This window comes from Berghia stephanieae, chromosome 1 (assembly GCF_034508935.2).
Source record: "Berghia stephanieae isolate SIO BIC M18660-M18661 chromosome 1, UCSD_Bste_1.3, whole genome shotgun sequence".
Taxonomy (NCBI): domain Eukaryota; kingdom Metazoa; phylum Mollusca; class Gastropoda; order Nudibranchia; family Aeolidiidae; genus Berghia; species Berghia stephanieae.
In genome coordinates, this window is record NC_088360.1 from 65,495,934 (window position 1) to 65,520,933 (window position 25,000).

General features: G+C 36.2%; 1 protein-coding gene across 2 annotated transcripts in view; it reads left to right on the forward strand.

Annotated features, from left to right (window-relative positions):
* Positions 1–25,000, forward strand: part of LOC144979577 (uncharacterized) — a 103,143-nt gene that overhangs the window by 68,640 nt on the left and 9,503 nt on the right. For both annotated transcript variants that reach the window (XM_078926325.1, XM_078926334.1), the window contains exons 8-9: positions 8,659–8,806; positions 10,736–10,887. In XM_078926325.1, the coding sequence (XP_078782451.1) occupies positions 8,659–8,806; positions 10,736–10,887 (300 nt within the window). The remainder of the gene's footprint in view (positions 1–8,658; positions 8,807–10,735; positions 10,888–25,000) is intronic.

A 25,000-nucleotide genomic window follows, 5' to 3' on the forward strand; every position in this document is an offset into this window, starting at 1 on the left:
ATCAAAAATACACACAAATTGATTTCAGTACGAAGTATAAAGTTTAAGTAGTAACTTTTGAAATTATCTAATTTAAATTTGATTATTTCGGACCTGGTAATACAGCTTATAACTTGAAAAAACAGGCTGGTATTTGCCCACCCTGCCCATTATTACCAGCCGTCCCTGGAAATTAGACATACCATTGTTGCTATTACTTTGGTCAAAATCGGCACTAGAACGCAATTTTGCCTCAATAAATCAAGAATAGCAACTGAACACATGTAATATAGCCTGTTAAAATGTAATTCAATGACATTTCAAGCTTTGAAGAACATGAAAACAGAAACACATTAGAAACTTCAAACTTAAGTGTCACCTGTGACATTTTAACCAATGACACCAATGGTCACAAAAAGTACCAGAAGTCACACAAACACTAGATAAATATCAGCCATGGTAATGAATTCATGTAACAATACGGTAACATCCGCCCTACTGCTCAAATCTACTTGTTTGTAGTAATTTAGTGTGTTAATAGTAAATCAAATCAAATTTCTTGACAACCCTTCTTTTATCTGGATTCGTCAAAAGCTTGAGATTTGAATTTTTCTTGATTGATACAACCCTGAAACATAAAAAAATGAATTACAAGGAAATAATTAATTGTGTCAAAATCACAATCTTATGTGAGATGTCATAATATCATATTTGTAAATAGAATAACAGCTGAAAACATAATTTTTGGTGGCACTTTGTAATATCCAATATCAAGTGTTGCTTGTGACAATGTATAATAGCGATGACACCAAAGTTCAACTTACCTTTTCTGCCTGGAGCCACGCTGGAAAGGCAAATGTAAGTGCTGCATGCACTTCAAAGACTGGTAAGAAGGGTGGATCAAAATTGCGAATCGCCATTTAACGAAACAAACTTCCACGTGTTCACGCATGCCGTGTTGCTTGTGACAAATGACACCAAAACCAATAAACCTCAATATCGGCAAAAGGGTATACATTTCCTCCAAGATCTGAGTTCAGATAGTAAATCTATGCTTTTTTCTCATAATAAAACATTTTATAAACATTAAACATGAGCTTTAAAGTTTCGTGTCGAGTCTTAGTATTGTGCTGTGTTTACTGACACCAAAGGTCACAAGCAACACCAACTTTTTAAGAACTCTATATGAAACTTAATCAGATATGTAATATACTGCAATTGCGTTTAAAAGTAAATTTTGCCTTTATACTATTAGTCAAATTTCAATCACGTGAGCTAAAACATCACATTTAATTTCTACATGATTTCTAAAAAGGTGATGCGTTGACAGCGTTTTAAGCACATGCCAAACAGCATTCAAATTTCACTTTCAAGTTGTTTATTTCATATTCTGTTGAACAGAGTATGTTGAGCTATCTCATTTTATCTCTTCTTCATATTATCAATTGATTCCAAGCATTAACCCAATGAAAACAGCCCATAATTAAGTAAAAATCAAATTTTCTTAACACTGGTATCAGGCGGGCACATTTTGACCCTGGCTCATATATATATATATATATATATATATATATATATATATATATATATATATATATATATATATATTATATAGATATATATTATTGTAATATTTACCACGATGTTTGAGACAGTCTACATTAATGTTTCAGGCCTAATTAGCCATCGTCAGGACTGAGTTGGTTTGTTGACTGTTGTTGTTTGTTGAAGTGGTTCTAGTTTGTAGTTGATTAACAAGAACTTCCGGCGATGTGGACACGTACCGTACATCTCATTTTTTTGTGTTGAGTGTGGCTTCATGAGGGTGTTTGATTATAGTATATTTCTCTTCCGGGCATAAGCTACATTGTTTTGATGTTGGTGTGTATCCTGTTGCTTTAGATAAAATTTTCCATGAAATGTTGTGGTCTAGTTTGTTGTCTTTTAATTTCCAAATATGTTCGCTGAGTTTTGTGGATGTTTTTTTTGGTAGTGTTTCTAACTGTTGAGGTGTGGAGATTGTATCGAGTTTTGAAATTATTTTCCGTTAGTCCTACTTATTTTTCTTGCTTTTTTGTTTTAGTTTCGGTGACTGTGGCTTGGTAAATTAAACTTGATTCTAATCACTGTTTGTTTAGCGGGCAATGTTCCTTATTTCAGCAGTTGCATTTTCTGTTGGGTGGGTTTTGCTCTTGTCGGTGGTTTATTAATATTTTTTTGTTGTGCCTTGAAATTATTTGTTCTATGTTGCGCATACACGAGTAGCTTATTTTTATGGTATTCCTGTTGATAATTTCATGTAGCTTGTGGTTTTTTGGAAAGTGTGTATCGATTAACTTCAGGAACTGCTGTCCAATGTTTGTGCTGACGTTTTTGTCGAAAGGTGGGTTGAACCAAGTAATATGTCGTTTTCTTGTTTTGCGTTCTTCACTTGTGTGTTGGGGGGGGCGTCTGTGTATTCAAACGGTGTGTTGTATCCGCTTTTTATGAGTGCTTCTTTGTAGGGGGTGCCTGCGAGGTTGAATATCTCTCTGTTTTCCGAAAGTTTGCTCACCCTCAGTGCTCTGCTTTTTGGTATGTTTTCAATGACGGAACGGGGGTGGTTGCTGTTTTCATTAATGTAGCTAATGGTGTTGTTTGGTTTTCTGAACGGTTGGAATGAATTGGATTTTATGTCGAATGTGATGTCGAGGAAGTCAACTGTTTTTTTTTTTTGTTTGCTTCTATCGTGATTTTCAAATTGTTGTTTTGGAATATTTTACAGATTTGTTTTTTGATGTTTTCGTTCGCTCTTGGTCGTTTGTTGGTTACAGCGAGTCCGTCATCTCTATTATTGGAGGCAGTTAGGACCAAAATTGTGCATATTGTCGTAAAAGCATGAAATTTGGTGACAACGAAGAGAGTGGCCATACAAACAATTATGGATATAGAACCACCCTGACAAATGACCAGAATGACCACCAACTGACCACTTATTAAAACCCTCTAATTACTATATAAAATAGACACATCAGCGACAATAAATACTTCAAAATTTAATTGAAGGCAAAATGCATTTAAGGATTTGACGTTCGCTTTAGATAAGAAACAAATTAACACATTCCTATTACAGTTCAGCTCTGCATTGACCATGAAATGACCAAATGACCACTGATAAAAACAGAATGGGCTACATCCTTTTGGTAGTTAAAATACAAATTCTTATAATGGAATTCGAAGTATGTTCAGCACTGCAGTATCAAGTAGATGCCACAATTGGGCAAATTATTCAAATTGACCAATAAATGACCATTCAATAGCAATCATAAAATCATTATTTTTTGTACACGATATTTCAAAGTATATATATTACTTGCAAATGAAAATAAGATCATTGTTGGAATTCCGGAAGTATTGCCTTTTTAATATATGAATCGTAGGGTTATTATAGGTTATTGACCAAGTGACCAAATGCTGACCAGATGACCATTTCCAAAATCACATAAATATCATAGTCAAATTGATAATGACAATGACATACGTAAGATCGACAGCAGGTCAATTATAAAGTCACACATATATAATAGTTAATATTTATAATGCCACTAAATGACCAATTGATCACCTATTATTTCCCATCTGACCACCAGTTTAGTAGTTGTCTGCAAGAGCCATAATATTTAGGGATCGTGGAGCCGGAGTTTAATTCGGTTTCTATTTTGTGTTCCGGACAATAGCAATTGCTAACTACTTTTTTCATAAGACGTCAGCATATCGCAGATTATTAGTTGTGCTTGTTTAAATGTGTATTTGGGATACGTATTTGTCACTGGTTCTGTCCCTTGATTATATCCAACGCAATGAACTCTTATTATGAGGACAACGCTCATGTAAACAAGATTGTTTAGGACACGATGGTTTCTACGAGTGAACATAACCCACAAAAGCACTCGATTCATAAAAGAACATGACACAACACTGAAATATCAGTCCCTTGGAGACAGGTGTTTGTATTTATTCTTTGTCCACTAATCAATGGGCTGAATTTGGTAGATTCACTCAATACAAAAAAGCCAACATGAACAAAATATAATAAAATCATATTTTCAAACAAAATCGATCAAGCAAGCTGACCTTCATCATCTCCGTCTTTTGTTTAAAGGCCGAACACTTAACTCAAAAAAATTCAATGTTGATTGGTCAAAATGGTTGAATGATATTTAGCAAAGCATTTTGAGTTAGTGTTCGACCATTCCCATCTAGAATGTGCTTTTCGATTTTACAAAAAACGGTTGTTCAACTTTTATCTCATGTTCTTGTTTAGGATCGAGACTGTGAATTGCTTTCTTTGATCCATACGTTGTTGGGCTGTAACCATCTTGTAGTCTAACATGGGATATGATAAAAGACACATTGTCCACTAATCTGGCATTGAAATCTGAGAATGTGAGGTTGTTGGATCCAGATTGCATTTCTTTTTGCATTTGTTTGAGCCACCAATTTGAAAATGAGCTCAATTGATTTTGATTCAAAGCTGGTGGAATCAGCAAGCAACAGGTTGGGCAAATTATGCCCTATCATGTTACTGAGAACTCATACACGCCCAAAAATGCATGGGGGAACTATTATACAATAAATAATAAATTTGTTGTATGGAGACTGGGAAAATGGTCTCTTACTGTCCCAAGATTCTCTTTGGTGGGAAGCTGGAAGAAATACATACCTGAAAACTATCCTGTGATGTAGTAGAAGAAGGATTGTCACTGGCTGTTGTTTTTAAGTGAAATCAGACAAACAAGTTATTCATTTTCAATTTTAGAACAAACTTGAGTTGGCAATATCTGGCATTGTTCTTTCTAATTAATTGAACATGAGTTGAGTGAGCGGTATATAGTCATCAGGAGTAACAATGACCGCACCATCAATATAGCTACTCACAATAGTCATTTGAGCTTGAGAGAGATGAGCATGGAGTCTTACATGGCTCCAAATCTGCCTTCAACGGGTTATGTTTAGTGTTCAATCTTGTCTTATTAAGTTTAGAGTACCCATTATATTTATAGCACCCTGTTCCCATACTGTTGAGTTAAATAGACTTGAAATATCCTCTTTAAAATAAAGGAATATTCCCTTCTTTAGAAGATTCACAGGAATAAAAAGAATTGTTAATACAACCTGGTTGTATGACCTTTTTACTCTCATTTATTCAATTAAACCGCTAGAAGCCATGAAAAATGTCCCAATCTCTGACAACTTATAAATCCCAGGTTGCTTTCCAGAGATTCTTTTACCTTGATAGATACGGTTTCTGCAAACGCGATGTTTTCGAATTGACCCGATTCACGTCCCTGCTTCCGTCTTGCAGACTCTTCACTCATGCAATGGGGAAAAAGGCAAGAAATCAATTGCCGTGGTATTGTTAATATGCCTCCAGCACTTACATAAATTTGGATTGTAGGACTGCATCTGCAATTCTTTCCGCAACCAGTTGTACTTCCTCATTAAGGTCCATTGCCTAAATCCCGTGCAGCTTGTTCTTGACTGCTTTGCCTATTAGGTTCAACTACAGGAAAGGAACTGCTCGTGAGAGAAGCGCCTGCTGGGTTCAGTATTTTCTATCACTGCTGCTGGTGATATGGCCGTGCATTCATCATCGAAGTTTAGGTCCGACATGACATATATTTGTTTTGTGTTGTTCCCTTATATATGCGTCACATTTACTCACTTTATCTCAATTATGCCACACTACAGCATTGTGTGTGAGAGTAGAAGCAGTGCCAGAACCTTCACCCACGAAGAAAACTTAAAACCCGTATTCCTCGGCAAGGTGCATAACAAAAATTCATCTGTTGTTGCTTCAACTGTTTTGTAACCCTAAATAGCACGTCTTGATAGAGAGAACTATAGAGATAGTTTTGGTAGGGCACTCCAAATGTTTCTGGCTATCATTTTGGCATATGACGCATTTAGTTTGATCAATCATTTAATTGAAAATTTGTTTTGCCATTGTGACAATCTCTGAATAATTATTGTGTTGGTCAGCGCAAGTTTTCATTTAATTTGATTATATCATTATTCGAAAACAAATAGTGAGTGAAATATTCTTAATTTCATCTTTTTCTCCGCTTTATTTACTTCAGAGGCACCTTCCATGATTGGCGTTCTTTGCCTGTCATCGGACAAACAATTCATAACCATAGTTTAATAATGATTGTATCAGTATCAGTTGATTTTGGAGTAAATGCAGACCTCGATAGAGTATATTACTTTGTCAAAAAGTAGCTCGAAACAAATTAATACAACTGATTTGCGCAGCATAAATCTTATCACTACGCGTCTTAAACTTTAGTAGTAATAGGGCAGAGAAGTCGTGACGTCACATCTTTTGCCCTTCCGGTTCCAAACTCCTTGGAAATGTGTATGTAACCAGTCCTTCGGAGGACTAATAATGATTAGGTTACATATTGCATCATAAGGTGGTATATTTATTTTAGTAGCAGGATGTATAGGAAGATTATTATGATTACGGTGCGTAAAAGAACGAGGATGGATGATTTTTATTGACGCCCAGCATTATATTTAAACAAGAAAATTAGATGCCATCACTATGAAGAAATAATTTCAAGCCGCAACAAAAAAAATATTAATAACCCACCCAGCAGAAAATGCAACTGCAGAAATAAGGAACATTGCCCGCTAAACAAACAATGTTTAGAATCAAGTTTAATTTACCAAGCCACAGTCACCGAAACTAAAACAAACAAGCAAGAAAAATATGTAGGACTAACGGAAAATAATTTTAAAACAAGATACAACCTCCACACCTCAACATTTAGAAACACTACCAAAAAAACATCCACAAAACTCAGCGGACATATTTGGAAATTAAAAGACAACAAACTAGATCACAACATTTCATGGACATTTTTATCTAAAGCAACAGGATACACACCAACATCAAAACAATGTAGCTTATGCCTGGAAGAGAAATATACTATAATCAAACTCCCTCATGAAGCCACACTCAACACGAAAAATGAGATGTACGGTATGTGTCCACATCGCCGGAAGTTCTTGTTAATCAACTACAAACCGGAACCACTTCAACAAACAACAACAGTCAACAAATCAACTCAGTCCTGATGATGGCTAATTAGGCCTGAAACATTAATGTAGACTGTCTCAAACATTGTGGTAAATATTACAATAATAATTCGCTCCAATACAACATGTCGAGCACTTTTCGTACCATATTTGTATCAAACACAATTTAATATATATATATATATATATATATATATATATATATATATATATATATATATATATAAATTCAATCAAAATGCGTCACACGTAACAACAGGGACATTCCTTGATCCATTAAAATTGTATAATAAGTTGAATTATAAGTAATGATCGTTTAAAAACCAATAAACATATAGGGGATAAATTAAATGAGATTATGTCCAAAAAAAATTCTAACGATCAAATCTCATAAAAAAACTGTTAGAGAGGTAGAGTTTTACAGTGTTTTTAAAAATAATATTTTGAGCTTACAATTCTAATATCCTCCAGCAGTTTGTTCCAAATATGAGGGCCCGAAGATTGAAAATATATTTCACCATATAACTTTAGCCTGTTGATTTGAATGACCCAGATTTAGATGACCATAATAATAATAATAATAATAATAATAATAATAATAATAATAATAATAATAAATAATAATAATAATAATAATAATAATAATAATAAAAATAATAATAATAATAATAATAATAATAATAATAATAATAATAGTTTTAAAAGTTCAGCATTTATCTGGAGCAATATCCACTAAACAGCGATTTGGATGTCGTGCAAATATAACATCTGCGGTGTATTGAAATCAACCTGTCGCCCACCACTTCAATGGGTCCAGTCATCGGGGTGTGCACGACATCCATATCACCGTCCTTCAGTTGTGTCACACCACTAAACAACATTCGAAATACAGGTAGACAGAACTGATACTTCCGAGTAAATCCCCTTTCACCTCACGGCATGAACTCGAGACTGGACCTCATTTAGATATTATACTACCTGTATCTCTTGCCTCACCCCCACTACTACTACTACTACTACTACTACTACTACTACTACTACTACTACTACTACTACTACTACTACTACTACTACTACTACTACTACTACTACAAACTTTCAGACCCGATTTGAATAAAAAAGTTTTGAATCGAAACAAGGTAAAAATGCAATAATTCAATTGATCTTCTCTCAAACGATTATGTTTTCAATATTAAATTGTTATTAGTAATACCATGTTTTATTGATGATAAATTAAGTTTTAATTTTTTTTTAAATTTACTTTTTCATTTATAAATTTATCTATCTCTTTTAAAATTTCGATTAGATGAATAATATATGAGGGAACAAATTATTTATATTATTTTGACACCTTTACACGTTACTACGTACGGTTAGAGATTAAATAGAATAAATTAAACTAAATTGACTTCACCCAACTCATTGTTGTTGTTTATGGTTAGCCAGCTGAATAAATATTTCTCACTAAATTTAATCAATCAGACTACAAACGTTTAAGGATACATATCGTTTTATGTGTTCGTACATTATAGTCGTCTAGCGTTGTGAGTATTTTTCCATTATTGTTTTTCTTTCCTTTTAATTCGTTGTTGTCAGGAATATCCAGGCCATGAATGACGACGGTGAGTTTGTGTCATGGTGTAACAATACCATCATCCATTCAAACGAGAATATCGTGACCATCAGAATCACTAGTGATAACACTACTGATGAAGCAATTGCAGGAGGAAGCTGTGCTGGGAAGGTAAAAAGCTGATAGGACAAGACTATACTGCTAGACTTACATACTTTTACTTTATTCAGAGTGACATCGCATCAGTTAAAATATTATTTAAAGCACAATTTACCCTTTTTATATATAGGTAAACTAGAGCATTTATATATCACAATATCCACTAAACGAGCTCAAATCGCTTTGTAAGGGATTCCTCCCCAATACTTAATGTGAAGGTCAAGACAAGACGGCAATATTACAATATATACAAGTAAAAACAAGGCTTTAACGGCCAGTTACTCAATTCACACCTGAGTACGATGAGAGACTGTGAGTAAAGAGACTTTTCCAAGGACTCAACTATGTGCCTCTCAGAGCGGGTCTCGAACCTAGGACTTTCCTATCCGAAGGCCCGAGTCCTCCCACCTCACGACACCACATAAACGTACTAACGTTTGCGACAAAATCGTGGTCCTACTATTGTCTAGATTTCAAACACTCATACAATTAAAATAGGCTTGTCCAGTTATTTTGAGTATAGATTATTTCGAGCTTGGGCATTCAAATGGGACGAGCGCAGATGATATACGATAAAGAACTTCCGAGCCTCCGAGCCTCTGTGGTGTAATGGTAGCACTTCTGACCGATAATCAGAAGGTCTGAGGTTCGATCCCAAGTCGAGGTCGACTGATTCTTTGATATGTTTGTTTTCTTTTATTTTTCGTTCTTGCTTTGTCTGGCACCTTTCATACACAATGGTTCAGACCCATATCTTATACTGGTGCCTGCTCCTTAATTTCTATAAGGTGATATAAGGTGTAAAATTTTATAGGAATTTCGAAAATGATTCCGTCGTGAAACCATGTTCAAAATATCGTGGTTTATGGAATTCTATGCTAATGTAACCATTGGTCTAGTAGTCATTGAACTCTATGCTAATGTAACCATTGGTCTAGTAGTCATTGAACGCTATGCTAATGTAATCATTGGTCTAGTAGTCATTGAACGCTATGCTAATGTAATCATTGGTCCAGTAGTCATTGAACGCTATGCTAATGTAACCATTGGTCTAGTAGTCATTGAACGCTATGCTAATGTAACCATTGGTCTTGTTGTCATTGAACGGTATGCTAATGTAACCATTGGTCTAGTAGCCATTGAACGCTATGCTAATGTAACCATTGGTCTAGTAGTCAGTGAGCGCTATGTTAATGTAACCATTGGTCTAGTAGTCATTGCAATTTGTGTTAAGTAACTTAGAAGGCTAATCTACCTAAGCTAGATGATGTCTGATGATGTTTGCATTACTGGATTTCTTTATATAAAACGTTATCTTCGAAAATTATTGTCATTATTATGATTTCTCTTATTTTATGTCATTGTTGTAAAACATTGACCTAGAAAAGAAAAAGAAAGAAAGAAATATAAAATCCGAGTCCAAATTATAGAACTGGCATTTTGAAATTTATTTTGACATTAACAGCACGTAATAATGTTTTTAAGGACAAGTGTAATCCAATCTTGAGAGGCACTTAATTGTGCTAGTGCTCAAAAGGTGCGTAACAACATCAAACCGATTAACCAGTTACGGTCTTATGTAGCCTTTGGTCAAGTTATAAACAACAATTTTATGTAGTCTTTGGTCAAGCTATAAACAATAATTTTATGTAGTCTTTGGTCAAGCTATAAACAATAATTTTATGTAGTCTTTGGTCAAGCTTATAACAACAATATTATTACTTTTTGAAACGGATGCTTTTGACAGTTGAAAAGACAGTTTCCAGGACAAAAAATTTGCCAAGAAAGTTTTGCCCTTCTTTCTTTCCTTCTTTCTTTTTCTTCTTTTCTTTAAAAGAAAATAACTGAATATAACGGTTGGTGTATCCTCTTAAGAAAGAATTTCAAAAAAAATATTTATAACACCAACTTTAATGTAGACAAAAATATAACATGTTACAGATTGGTGAACATGGGAAACACGAATGGCAGATAAAGATCCAAGAGAAAGAGCATGTTGTCTCTAGAAATGACCAGGAGGTGCACATTGAATGTGACTTTTCTGAAGGCGACACTTTGAAAATATCAGGTGATATTGATATCACACACGAGAGGTAAACGAACATTTTGGGAGAGATTTGTTATTATTGAAATAGTTATTCAAAAATCATACTAATGAAGATGATTTAGAGGAACACAAAAAATATGACCTAATCACGGTTAACAAAGGGTGTAATACTAGTAGGTCTATTCAATTTTAAACTCAAAAGAACGAGTAATGTCAAGAATCTGTCACTCTTTTGATCGGATCTACCGTCGATCTGCTTTTTAAAGTAATGTATTTATGTTTTCATTGTTATTTCTCGTTGGCTGAATCTGGTTTTTGAGCCCGATTTGTTTGGTAATTTGTTAATTTTTGAAGCTGTTATATTCATTTTTGTTTAGTACGTTTTACAGTCTATAGATTCTAGCAATTTAATATTGTTTTGACGTATATTTTTCTGTGTAGTCCTTCAGAGCCTTTGGCCCATGGAGACGAAGTTTACCATATTTTTCTATAGCATGAAATAAACAATAACATTTGCTTGCCGCCTTTGGCAAGACGCTAGTTTTTCGCAAAATACTATCCACCGGATCTAACAGACGCAGCTACTCAATCACTGCTGGATGACAGGGAGGACAGAAGACAAATCTCGACTTCACCTGGGATGGATCCCGGTCTCTTAGTATGTGAAGCGAGTCCTCTACCAACTGAGCTATCTGGATCGCCTTGAATGTATATAGTATTTAAAATTCGCATAGGATAGTTTTTAAAAAGGAGTAAGATTGCATTGCCCTATCGGAATCCCTAAATGTTTTACAAAATCATCCTCTGTGATGTACAGTTCTTTCCCTTCTTTGAAATTCTCCATCGTGAGCCTGCTGGACAGATAATTGAAGAGCTCTTTTTTGTTGTCGGCATTAATCAAAAACTGATGCCAGTCTCCAAGAACTTTGACTAAACTTGTCACACGTTGCCGACTGAAATAACCGCGCTTTTCTCGAGGGATTTCTTTTATGGACATTGGAAAATAACGATCCCAAACAACACCGACCCTTGATGCCCGATCCAATTCACGTAAAATTCGAGGTAAAAATGCTTTTTCAAAATATTTTTCAAATGTTTCTCCTTTGTTTGTTTTTCCTGACAACGTATGAATTAGATATCTGCCGTCCTATACGATAAAGTCGTAACTTTTTGGATATATTGGATAATCATCAAACGTTGTTGTCGTAGAATCCATCAGACATCTCAAGAGATCCAACTTGGTACATGATTGTAGCATTCCTCCAGATGATAAAGCGTTTGGAAACTTGATAATTTATATTTTTAAAATTCTTTTAGATCTCCACCCCGGCTGTCCAAAATTAGAAATGTTTTCCCAAAAAGCTCTGCGTGTTGCTTGAAATGTTCTAATTTCAGTTTCACTGTTGTCTTTTTCTTGACCTTGTTTCTTTGTAAAATTGTAGATTGTTTTTCTTGATTGGTGCTGATAATGCTGTGTCCTTCGAGCCTAGGACACATTTTTGGTAAGTTTTGAATTGTATCTGCGCCAGCGATTCAATGAGATATACTGATTTTGCTGACTGAGGGGATTCACACACTTTATTTTCTAGGGATACAAGTTCGTTCAGTTGCACTTCAAATGGATTGCCATTCATAAGGACAGCATCGATCAAATCCCTTACATGACAAAGGAATCTTCACCGAGACGTACCACCCTCTTCATGACGTGGCATTTCTTCAAGATCACAATGAATTCCCTCAAACACTTCAACAGCTCTACAAATTACTGGGCCAGCCACCATCCACCTTTCCAACATTTGAAGATTTTCCGTAAAGCCAATGCACTACCAACACCTTTGATTTTTTTTCATCTGCTCATGTGCGTGATCTATACCGAAGTAAGCCGGTGACCGCTTCTGTAAATAACAAATCGCTCCATTTGGAATATTTCCCTTACTGCATTTGGTAGGTTTTCCAAATCTCAAATGAATACTGGAATCCATCTTGCGTAGTTCTGATGATCAAATACAAAAGACAAATGCACTAACTTTTTAAGAGCACTTATCACTATATTGAACTTTCTCTCACGGTTAGCCCGAATGAACAGAAATATGTATCTCTGGTACTTCAGAACCAGTGACCAGAATTTGAAGGTGAGATATTTCTTCGACACTGTTTAAATCCATTCTCTCTTTTACATCGATGTTCCATTTTCAGAATATGCTTGTTTCCTCAATGTGTCCCAAGACGGTATTAGTGACTTGGTGTACATATCTTGTTCTCATCACATATGCCGCTTTGAGAAATGACGTCGCTGCTGCCAAAGAGTTGTCACTAATAGCCTGGCAATCGTACACATTGTGAGAGATTTTCCCAAAACGGTGTATGGAAATTCTTTTACACAAATAAAAGTATATTTTTTTCTGTTCTGTAAATGTAGAAGACCTTAATTTGAACTTTCCTTTCCTCTTGATGACCTTCACTTTGTGGAATAACAATTCTAATTCACCAAAATGTTCTCAAAGACCTTCCAATTAGGCAGAAAAATAAACTTTTGCACGAATGTTTACCAACTGGAGGGATATTTTTACTAGAACATGACTCCATTATAAAGGGGAGGGGGAGGAGGATAGCTCAATCAAACATTGTTTTACATGCTTAAATCTTTACACGCTTGTCAGTAATATCCTAAAAGCAAACTCTATTCTTCAAGTAGTATAAAATAAAGCGTGAATCACGAGTTATTTTATAAAAAATATATTTTGTCATCTATACTCAAATAAAGGGCCGTAACACGTAAAAATTGAGAGGAATCTTCACAAAACTTTGTATTAATGAACGTTTTTCTGTTCTTTAAGATGTTTTGAAATATCAATAGTGTACAATGAATTACTTGTTTAATGTAGTTCACAGAAATTTGAACTTAAGTGACCTCTGGATGACCTTCAATCGGCCGAAATGAAATTCCAATCGACGAATTATTTTTCAAATATATTAAACTTAGCAATCATGCAAAAAAATAAACTTTTGCATGGATGTGAAACATCTCCATTTCTATTTTTCCGCCCATAAGAACATAACCCCTTTTAAAAGAAAAGGGCAATAACTCAATCAAACATTGTTCAATTTACTTGTAATTTTACATGCTTGTCACTAACATCCTCATAAGCAAATTTTATTCTTTGAGTTGTATACAATAAAGCGTGTGTAAAAGTTACTTTAAAAAGATGAATCTCTTTATTCATCAACAATTCAAATCAAGGGCAATAACTCGTACATGTTTAGAGGGACTTTTCCAAAACTAGGTATGGAGATTGTTTATAATTACAAATGAAATTATTTTTCTTCTTAGAGATGTTTTAAATTATCAATAGTTTACAAGTAATTAAATGTTAAAGTACACGACCTCACATAAAACTTTAGTGACCTCTGGATGACCTTCAAGCGGTCGAATCAAAATTCCAATCGACCAAAAATTTTCTAAGATATTAAGCTTACCAACTGTGAATAAAACTAAAATTTTACACGAAAGTGAAACGCGACAAGTTTTTTCACTAGGCGGTGACTCTGCTGAGAGGGATTCTTCGTTTCTCAATGTGCAAGTTAAAAAAAAACACTACAGAAATTCCCAATGTTAAAGTACACGACGTCACTTAAAACTTTACTGACCTCTGGATGACCTTCAATCGGTCGCATCAAAATTCCAATCGACCAAAAATGTTTCTAAGATATTAAGCTTACCAACTGTGAAGAAAACTAAACTTTTACACGAAAGTGAAACGCGACGAGTTTTTTTCACTAGGCGGTGACTCTACTACTTCGTTTCTCAATGTGCAAGTTAAAAAAACACTACAGAAATTCCCAATGAGATGAAAGTTGTTTTTAGCAATAATGATATGAATTAGAGAAGTGAGGTGTCGTTTCTTTTCAAAACCTGACAAGTTGTATTTTAAGGTAACGTTTTTTTATCAGGTTTTTGTTGTTGTTTGTTTTGTAATCACGTGTCTTGTTTGCCTCACACACTACCCTGAGTGTTTTCAGTGGCGATTTTAAGGTGTCCAATAGACTAAATAAGGATGTCAACGAGTTTTCTATGTGGATGTGAGTTGGCAGATTGTGAAAGTCACCTTCTCGTGAACAGGTGGTGTCGTCTGTTTGCAAAACAACTAATGGTGATGAACATAGGGCACGGTACTATTCTTCTGTCAATTCAAATGGACGTACCCGGCCAAAAGACTTCCGTGTGAGAATAAATGGCAGGTTATCATCTGACCTTTATATTGGAGACAATGAATCGCTTTTATGCATGGCAATGCGCCAGCGCACGTGAGTCGAATTACTGAGGGCTTTTTAATAGAGCAATCAGTTTAAGCAAGGGTGTGGTCACAAGTCAGTCCTGCCCTGAATCCAATCCAGAGAGTTTGGGATACTGTGAAGAAAGAAGTACATCGTCTTGGTCCTCATCAAAACAGAGATAATTTAAAGCAACTTCTCAAAGATGCCCGGGATAATCTCAATGCGGAGTTTATTGAATGATTCACGTTGTCCATGCGAAGGTGAGTAATTCCCCAGCATCAAGTTCAAGGAGGACACGCAAAGTATTTATATAGTTGTGTAAATTTGCGAACTCCATTTTTCAGTTTCATTTTTTTTTAAAATTCGATATCATTGAGTTTAACATATTAATATACAATGGATAGAAAAATAAATGAGCTGTCCAGTACGTATAACAAATGATAATAATTGTTTTGTACTCAAAACAATTAGGGCTCAAAAGAATGTGAACTTACTTTTGCACTGGACTTTATATATATATATATATATATATATAATATATATATATATATATATATATATATATATATATATATATATATATATATAAATATATAAATACATATATATATATATATATTATATATATATATATATATATATATATATATATATATATATATATATATATATATTAAATGGCAGACTTCGTGATTGGAGTCCATTGCACAATCTCGACAATATTATTGTTATATCATCTGTCAAGCATTGTTCTTGGATAAAGCGGCGTGGTTTGTCCAGCATGTCAAGTTTTTCAGTGTTTGTCAGGGCTGGTGTGTCACATTCTGACTTCATTATCCAGACATTGTTTTTTCTGTGACTGAAAGGAGTCCAATATCTCCTGATATATCAGTTCGTCGCTATTGGGTGTATTGTTGTTCATTTTAACGACTCGGTCGAATCATTACTTTTTTTTTTGGTGTATTTTAAAGATATTTCACTCCAATCAAGATGGAATCAAGGTGTAGCTATTAAGCGGAGCGATTATATAGCAAAAATTCAGTTTTTCAGGAATCTGTAGCGTATAAGCGGAGTATGCGATAAACCGATGTGCGATTAAGTGGAGTGAACTGTACTGCAAAGATTCACCCTATAACAATTTGAAAGTCAATAGGCTTGTTTAGTTATAAATCATCCCAGATTGGCTACAGTGCTTGCGTAAGATGACCAGACTTACACAAGATTTGACATAAACGTTCACTGAAAAAATGTGATTATTTGATATCAGGGGCTGAATTTGATCAAAACAACCAAAACATGATCAACCAGGGGGTTCTGAACTAAAATTCCAATTTAGTCCGAGACATGTTTCCCTTTTCATTAGTCATTGCGGAAAACGGAAAAATTCCAGATATTGCCCAATTGATAGTATATCGATGGCGTCACGCGCAAACCGTCTATGTCCAGAAGAGGTAGTTTTTCAGGAGAGCGATAAAACCGTTAATTAGTAAATGAAATATCAATTTCAGATTTTAATAGGCTAATTCAAGCCAATTATGACTTAATACAATCACTGATACCATAATTTTGGTTCTTTTATTGTGCATTCATTATTTATCAGACTTGTACGTTTTGCACGTCGACAAAGTGTCACTGACATAGACGGTTTGATGTGTTGTTGACTTAGACGGTTTGTGAACGAGAGTTGTGGTCCTTCGCATGGGACTTGGATGGATTGTGCGTGGGTTATTGCATCTTGCAATACGTATGTACATTGTAAGACTGGTTATTCCAACTTGCAATACTTTCGTTTTTCGATTTATATCTTAAAAAACTAAGTGATCAGTGGGGAACCAAGCATTTTTTAAGAATTGTGGAACCGAGCTCGGTGGTCAGTGAGTCTCGTTTTAAATGAAGTTCAAGCTTCCACAGACGTGCTGAATGAACAGATGGGTCACCATTTGTGTTTGTCTTTGCCGGGTATTGAGTCCTCAATTAAGGCACGTTACACATATTACTCCATTCGACATCGGTGTAAATGAGTACCTGGCCATGAGGACAGCTCCGTCTTTGTCCGAATAATTGTAAGACGCCTAACTAACGTTGTGTCATTTCCATGTGTTCGGTGTCTGTTTTCAACCGGGGGGAGTAAATCGTGAAGCGCTTAGGGTATTCGCGGATAATCGCTATATAAGTGGAGTGTTTTATTATCACTTTACGTATCCGATCTGCACAAACCCTACATTAACCTTTACCGCCACTCCCTAACACGCTCCCTATTCACCACATGTGTGGTCTTTTAGACCCGCCTATTGCTAAATAGAGATTTATTTCTTACGTCTCATTCGCCACTTGCGGGTCCTCTTAGACCCGGTGACTTGGGAAGAGAGAAGTATTTTGTGCCACCGATTCGCCACACGCGAGGTCTTTTGGACCCCCCCCCCCTCTCTCTCTCTCTCTCTCTCTCTCTCTCTCTCTCTCTCTCTCTCTCTCTCTCTGAATAATATTAATAATAGTAATAATAATAATAATAATAATAATGAAGATGATGATGATAATGATGGTGATGATGATGATAATGATAATAATAATAGTAATAATAATAATAATAATAATAATAATAATAATAATAAATAATAATAATAATAATAATAATAATAATAATAATAATACGGTAATAATGGTGATGATGATGATAATATAACAATATAATAATAATAATAATAATAATAATAATAATAATAATAATAATAATAATAATAATAATAATAATAATAATAATAATAATAATAATAATAATAATAATAATAATAATAATAATAATAATAATAATAATAATAATAATAATAATAATGATGATGATGATGATGATGATATCAATTTGATAATAATTTGTGTGTTGGTACGTTATATTCGGCTGGTGATGTTGCGAGTTTAAAAAAAAATAAATAAACGCACAGCATCATCTGCAGGTTTGATATCCCAATTCCTTATGGGCTCATTGTATTGTAACGGAAATCTAAATAGGATTCCACAGTCTGACGTCACGTCCGCCTAGTGCTGAGGAGGTTTACATTCATGTTCCGTTTGGTCTGGTAGCTCACCAGTGTGATGCTGTCCTTGAATGCAAACATGGATTGGTGAAGGGAGAGATGCTTTTTGTCCTTAAATATCTGAGGCAAAAACGTCTTGTTCCTCCTTACTGTCCCCACAAGAGTTAGCTTTTGGCGCAGCAGTTTTTGGGACAGCTCGAAGTCTGTGAAGTAATTGTCACAAGTGACGTTCCTTCCAGACTGAAAATAGCGCTGGACAAGGTTTAGAACAGTAGATGCTCCAACACTGCTGGCTGTTTTGGGCTGTGTTCCCTTTCCAAGATATGGTATGCCGTAGCACGGAAAGGCGTTGGCGGCATCACACACCCAAAATATTTTGATGCCATCCTTGTCAGGCTTCGAGGGGATATACTGCAGAAAGGCACAACGACCACGGAAATTGACAAGTTGCTCGTCTACTGTGAGGGCTTCTCCCGGCGCATAGTGCATCTGAAGGGCAATCTGGAACTTGTTCCAAATGTCCCTGATTGGAGCAAACAGGTCCCTGGCTCTTCGTTGGCTTCTCGTCAAACCGCATGTAAGTCAAAAGAGACGAAAAACGGTTCCGAGAGAAACAAGCCCGTAAAATTTGCAGTCCATCCAAAACATCGAGCATCTTTATATCTGTCATGTTTTCCTTCCTGGAGCCTGCATACAGCAAGCACCCAATAAGGGCAGAGATCTCATCCCTTGTGCAGACTGTCCATTTCATGCCTTCCACCCTCCTCCCTTCAATATTTGTGTATTTTACGCACTCGTCGATCATGAACGCCGTGAAAAACAGCAGAAAGGCGCTCTCTGGTGTCTCCACATGTCCTGTTGCGGGAGTGCGGTCATGAGGTAACCTCAAAATATTGCGGGCTGGCGTTTTGGTAGCTGCAGGTTTGGTCTTACTCCAATCTACCATCCATGACTTGTAGCAGCCAGCATCTGAAGCGATGTCGTTGGCAACCACGGGCAACAGCTCGGTGTTGGTTGCAACCACAGGCAATAGCTCGGTATAGCTGGCAGTCTGCAAGTCATTATCATCCTCATCATCATCATCCCCACCAACTGCTTCGTCCATTTCACCATCCTCAACGTCAAACTGATTCTGAAATAAATCTTCTTCAGATGAAGATTCCTCTTCAGAGCTGTTCTCCGGCTCAACAGACAGGAGTTGTTCTCATATATTTCTGTCCGCCATTTCACTGTTAAAACGAGAAACGTAATTTACTTTAGTTATCGAGTCCATTGAATGATAAAGAACTATGATACAGAGTCTATCCCGGTTTAGTAACGTTAAATGGACTGATAGCATTTGGTATCACAAGCATGACGATGGCTTGTACCGTATGAAGGGACCCTACCACCCATTACTGTTGATAGAAGCCAACATGGAGAGATTGTGTGGAAATAACTAGAAATAATCTGACTCACACTGAAACCCAGGATTATTGGATCTGTTCACTATCAGCAAAAATCACAGAGGCTAGCTAATCTATTATCGTCTTTATTTCTTTTTACAACACACTCTGTGTCCGTGTCTCCTGAAAAGAACCAACGTTTAAAACCTGCAATGTCCTTACCAACTTCAGCTATGCACATGAACTGGCTGCTAAGTAATAGGACTAGTTTGGGTTACGTCATAACCATATTGTACTAGTTTATACAGCTAATGATGAATTTATACTAATTACTCACCTCAATAGGCAAAATACAAAACTGGCAATTGTAGTTGTAGAAATATATCGATATTTTGTAAAAGCAGAAGAAATAATATTTGTAAACTGTCGCGGGCAAAACGAGTAGAAAAGGTCATGAGTACACATAACATAGACTACACACGGCTAGGTCAGGTCATGACTCGGCGCATTCTTTTAGGACACAACAAGATTATTTTGTGGAATCATGCCAAAATCGACTTTCAAAAATAACCCATTACAACCAATTGATACCAAAGTCAGAAAGTGCACTATAAATTAGTATTGCAAATACAGAAACATCTGTGTAAATAGTAATGTATTAAGACATTCTCCTTGCCACTATTCCAATAGACTTATACAAAATATCTATAAATTTTGCTTTTGGCAAAAAGAATGCCAAATTGGCAACCATAGTTGATACGTTAGTAAGTGACACGTCGGGCACGCGGGTGGCGAACGTATTCCCCTCTTTGCTTGTCGGCGGGTCTGAAAGACCACGCGAGTGGCGAATGGGGCATGAGGAATAAAACTCTCTTTGTGCGTTACCGGGTCTAACAGACCCCGCGAGTGGCCGCGCTAAAGAATTTTATAGGGTTGTGAAAAAAATTCATATAAAATACAATTTCCATGAAATTAAAAAAACAACTCAATCCACATAACAAAAAATGGTTGAAGGAAGCATATCTAGAGTTTCAAGTTTTTATTTACTCATTCAAAGACACAATGACAGAATATGTACTTGGGGTGGGTCTAATAGACCCACGAGTGGCGGTAAAGGTTAATAGTCAGTCGACACAGTAGATTATAAAAGTACCGTCTAACACTCACAGGAAGCTTAAAGAATAGAAGAAAGTGCTTGAGGAAATTATTCTATTGGACGATGGAAAGCACATGACAGACGTTTTACAATGATCTTGTCCTTAGAAGCTGCGAACCCCCCCCCCCCAACCTCCCTCTTTTGAACACCCAAAAGAAAGGGATCAAGCGGGAGACCCCAGTTGAAGTATTTAGCATGGGAACATGTAGTTTCGGTCCTTGAAACACTTGATATAAAATTGCAAAATATCTTTAAATTCATTTCAGATTGATTTATTAGAGTGAATTGTGTAACAGATAATAACTCACAATTGAAATATTCGTTAAAAACTATTTATTACTGGAAGGGAGTTGATCCCCACGCCCTAATTTGAGATTTACCCAATCGTCTGGAAAAATAATAAAAAATGAATTGACCCAAAAGGACACTATTTTAAGGCACAAATGTCTGTGACTTTTCCCCAGCTCCAGGGTTAATACTTTTAATCTCTTCTGTGCCAAATGTTTCAAAGTATTTGAAGAATTGGAATTTCAAGTACTTAACTAGATAGGTACTTAACTAGGTACGTGGCTTCCTTCTTGCTGACCTTATCAATTGCACGTAATCAAGAGGTGAATAGACGTGAGCATTCTTCAGTTGTCTTTCAACTGTCGCATGTACGCTATCCACCTCATCTGCGTGTAACCCCGCTCCAAGATTTTTTAAACCAAAATCTTTTCATATTTGAAGCAAAACAATCTCAGAGCTGTGGCTAACATACGGTTACAGTTTTGATAAGTGGGGTCATCAGAGATCACGGTCACTGTATCAAAATGATCTTTTTTATTCGTGAAACTCATATAAACATGTCGCAAACTCATTAGCAGTGAATGCCCCCACTGTCTCGTTCCAGAGACAGGAAAGACAGTCACCAGTCACTAAATTATGAATTGAGTACTAATTATGCACCTGCAGTTTAGTTTAGTATACAGTACAGAAGCTTTCAGTGCAGGAACAAGTAGCACACGCTGTACACATTCCTCTCATCCCAACTCATCCACTGCCACACCTCATTAAATATCTTGCTTCGGTCTTCGTCATTTATCTTCTTGCATTGGTGATACTGTCCTTTACACGAGTATCGACCCCCATTGAGACTGCCTATTTTCATGATTGAACAGATTTATTTGACTCATTGTCTAATCTTCTGCCAACATAAGCCTTGCCTTGCTCCGTTAAGCGTTTGTTCAAATATTTCTTCGAGATTGTTCTACTTTTGGTTCCCTCACACTTCATCCCCTTCCATCCTACTCTGTCCACCTCATCACATTCCTCACTGTCCACCTCTTCACTTTCCACTCTACCCCGGTCACTGCCACCTTTACACTTTCCACCCTACCGTGGTCACTGTCTACATCTTAACCTTCCACCCTACCATGGTCACTTTCTACCTCTTAACCTACCAATCTAATATGGTCATTGTCCACCTCATTACCTTCCACCCTACCTCCAGCTGCCCTACCACTGTTACTGTCCACCTCATCTTACACCATACCGCTGTACATCTCATCATCTTTTCCCCCTGTCTCTCTCCACCTCATCATTTCTGATCCTCTCACTGTCCATCTCATCACCTTCTTTACCTCTTTCACTCTCCATCTTACCACTACTAATATTACAAAAGTTAAACATTTCTTCATCAATACTAAACTAAATATCCATGTCAGATTGTACATCAATCAATTCCGAGACAGATAGATTCAGAATGTCCTGAAAAGGCTCAAGGATTTCTCTGTGCAATTGCACATCAGGTGATTCAAGAAGCTTTCGTCTTTTGTCTTGCTTCTGAGTCTCTAAACCGAGTTGAAGCATTCGTTTACCACGGCTGTAAGGCAGCATGACGATAAGCAGTTGGCATAAGTAAAATAAAACAAGTGAGCTAATTATCTTCAATAATGACAGAGAACAAAAACTATTAGAGCAATATCAGTCAATGTATTTTAATAGCTTTTAGAGAATTTTAAGAATCATTTTTTTTCTTGGGTGTATTTCATTATACCATCAGTGTAACATTACATTTGAAGTATACCTCTCAATATCAATATCAAGAAATGAGAGTACGATGTTATGATAAAAGATAAATTATTAAAAAAGATCAAATAAATACATGAGCCAGTCTATGATTTAAACAATGATGCTATTGGCTTAGATTTTATTAATAAACTCATCAAGTTGAGGAAAAGGCATTGTTGTAACTGAGACCAATCACCTGACTTTGAAACAATTCAAGAAGGAATCACAACGGAGATAGACGTTTTGAGACCGGCAATTTAAAGACCCAATGGACTTGTACGGTTTGATCACATGTCAAATTCGCCAATTTAGAGTTCCGTGTTTTCTTAGATATTAATAGACATGGTGTATCGTGGGGTATAGAATGAATTAAGCCAATAAAACGATTTCATGCCGATCGCGGACTTAGACGGTTTGCGCGCGACGCCATCGATATACAATTGGCTTATTTGTTGATTTAACAGATTGGTTTTTAGATTGCGAGACACGGCACAACGGAAGACTTAACAAATGAAATCAGATGAGAAACGTTGATTGTTAATCACTTAGAGCCCTGAACATTAGGGCAACCAATTTTTGATATCAATCTTCTCAATTTAAGATCTTTCTTCAATGTATAGCTTCTCATACATTTGCTCACTTCTACTGAGTTTAAGCTGCTAACTTCCTGGTCTCTTAGTTTTGAATCTTGTTTTCCTTTTTGGTTTGCTTGGTATCTTGAGCTTAAATCTCATTTACCACGGGGTATGATCAGACCCTATGTTTGGACCTGGGCGGGTTTTGCAGTTAGTGATGTTATTTTTTAATCTTGATTTTATCAGAATGTGATCGATTTGATTTCTGTATCTGTCTCCCGGGCTTCTCCGCGTATATAATCTACGCTTGGGCTGTTTAAACGTTGTATTTACAATTTCGAGTCAGGGGTGTTGGTTATGTATGAGTGGTAGTACCTTTCCGTGAGTGATAGTCGCATCTTCGGATTGTCAGGATCCACTGGTCCGCCCTACATATTTAGTTCATGTTTGGCTCCAAGAAGTTGTCATCAAACGCAACTGCCACACCCCGGGACCTGGTCTCGACTAACCTGCTAAACGACATGGGCGATGTGGAAAAGTGGGAATGCTTACCGCGTTATAGTAAGCTTGCTAGCAAGCCTACTAATCATCATAGTAAATCATGGAAACGCCAAAATTGAAGAAGAAACGATATGCGAATTAAGTTGGGCCCCCTGAAACTAAGTACATTGATGTAAATATTAACAGGGAAGAGGAAGAATCTCGTGTTGGAAGTCCAGATGTTAATGACGCGTGCAGTTTAAAGCCGACAGGACGACTGGATGCTGACCACCCTAAACAGAAGACACGGAATGTCCCTGTCTAGATTGGTACTTGGAATGTCATGGACTCTATACCAGGCCGGTAAACTCGACAACGCCATAAAGGAAATGGACGACATGAAACTTGACATCATGGAAATGTCAGAGACAAAATGGACAAAAAGTGGGAAGGTCAAGAAAGACAGGTCTGTGATAATAATATACTCAGGGGGTGAGCAACACGAGAATGATGTTGGGGTAATGCTTAATTGGAAAGTAGCACGGTCCTTGTTGGGATATTGGCCAATCAGTAAAATGGTCATAATGTGTCAATTGGCGGCACAACCTTTTAACATTATAATAATTCAAATTTATGCTCCAACAGCAGCACATGATGATGAAGAAGTGGAATCATTTTACCAAGGTATACAAGATGCTATAAATCAAACAAAGTCGACAGATACTGTGATAGTCATAGGAGACTTCAATGCCATCATTGGGAAAAACATCACCTCGTCATATGTTGGCAGACGTTGTCTAGGAACAACAAACAAAAGAGGAGAAATGCTGGCTCATTTCTCTGACCCTTCGCCTCGAAGCGGTATTAGGTCGGGATTTGGAAAACGAAGAAATCGGTTTTAAAGTGTAAAAAGTCAAAATTATCAAATTTCCGTTTTTGGTTGTTTAAGAAACTACAATCATTTTTCTACACAAAAACATAATAATTCAACATAAATATTTGCGATAAATTGTGTAATTTAAAGTTTTAAAATACGACTATCTGTGACGCATTCAACGCGAGAGTTGCCTTTCTCTCAGATAGCCACCATTTCCTTAGCTTAATAGTACTGCGTGCTTTCTCCAACAAATAACATGTTAGGTATCACAGCAAAGGGCGTATCTTTGTCTATCTCAGAGAATGCATGGCTAAATCGGCAGTTACA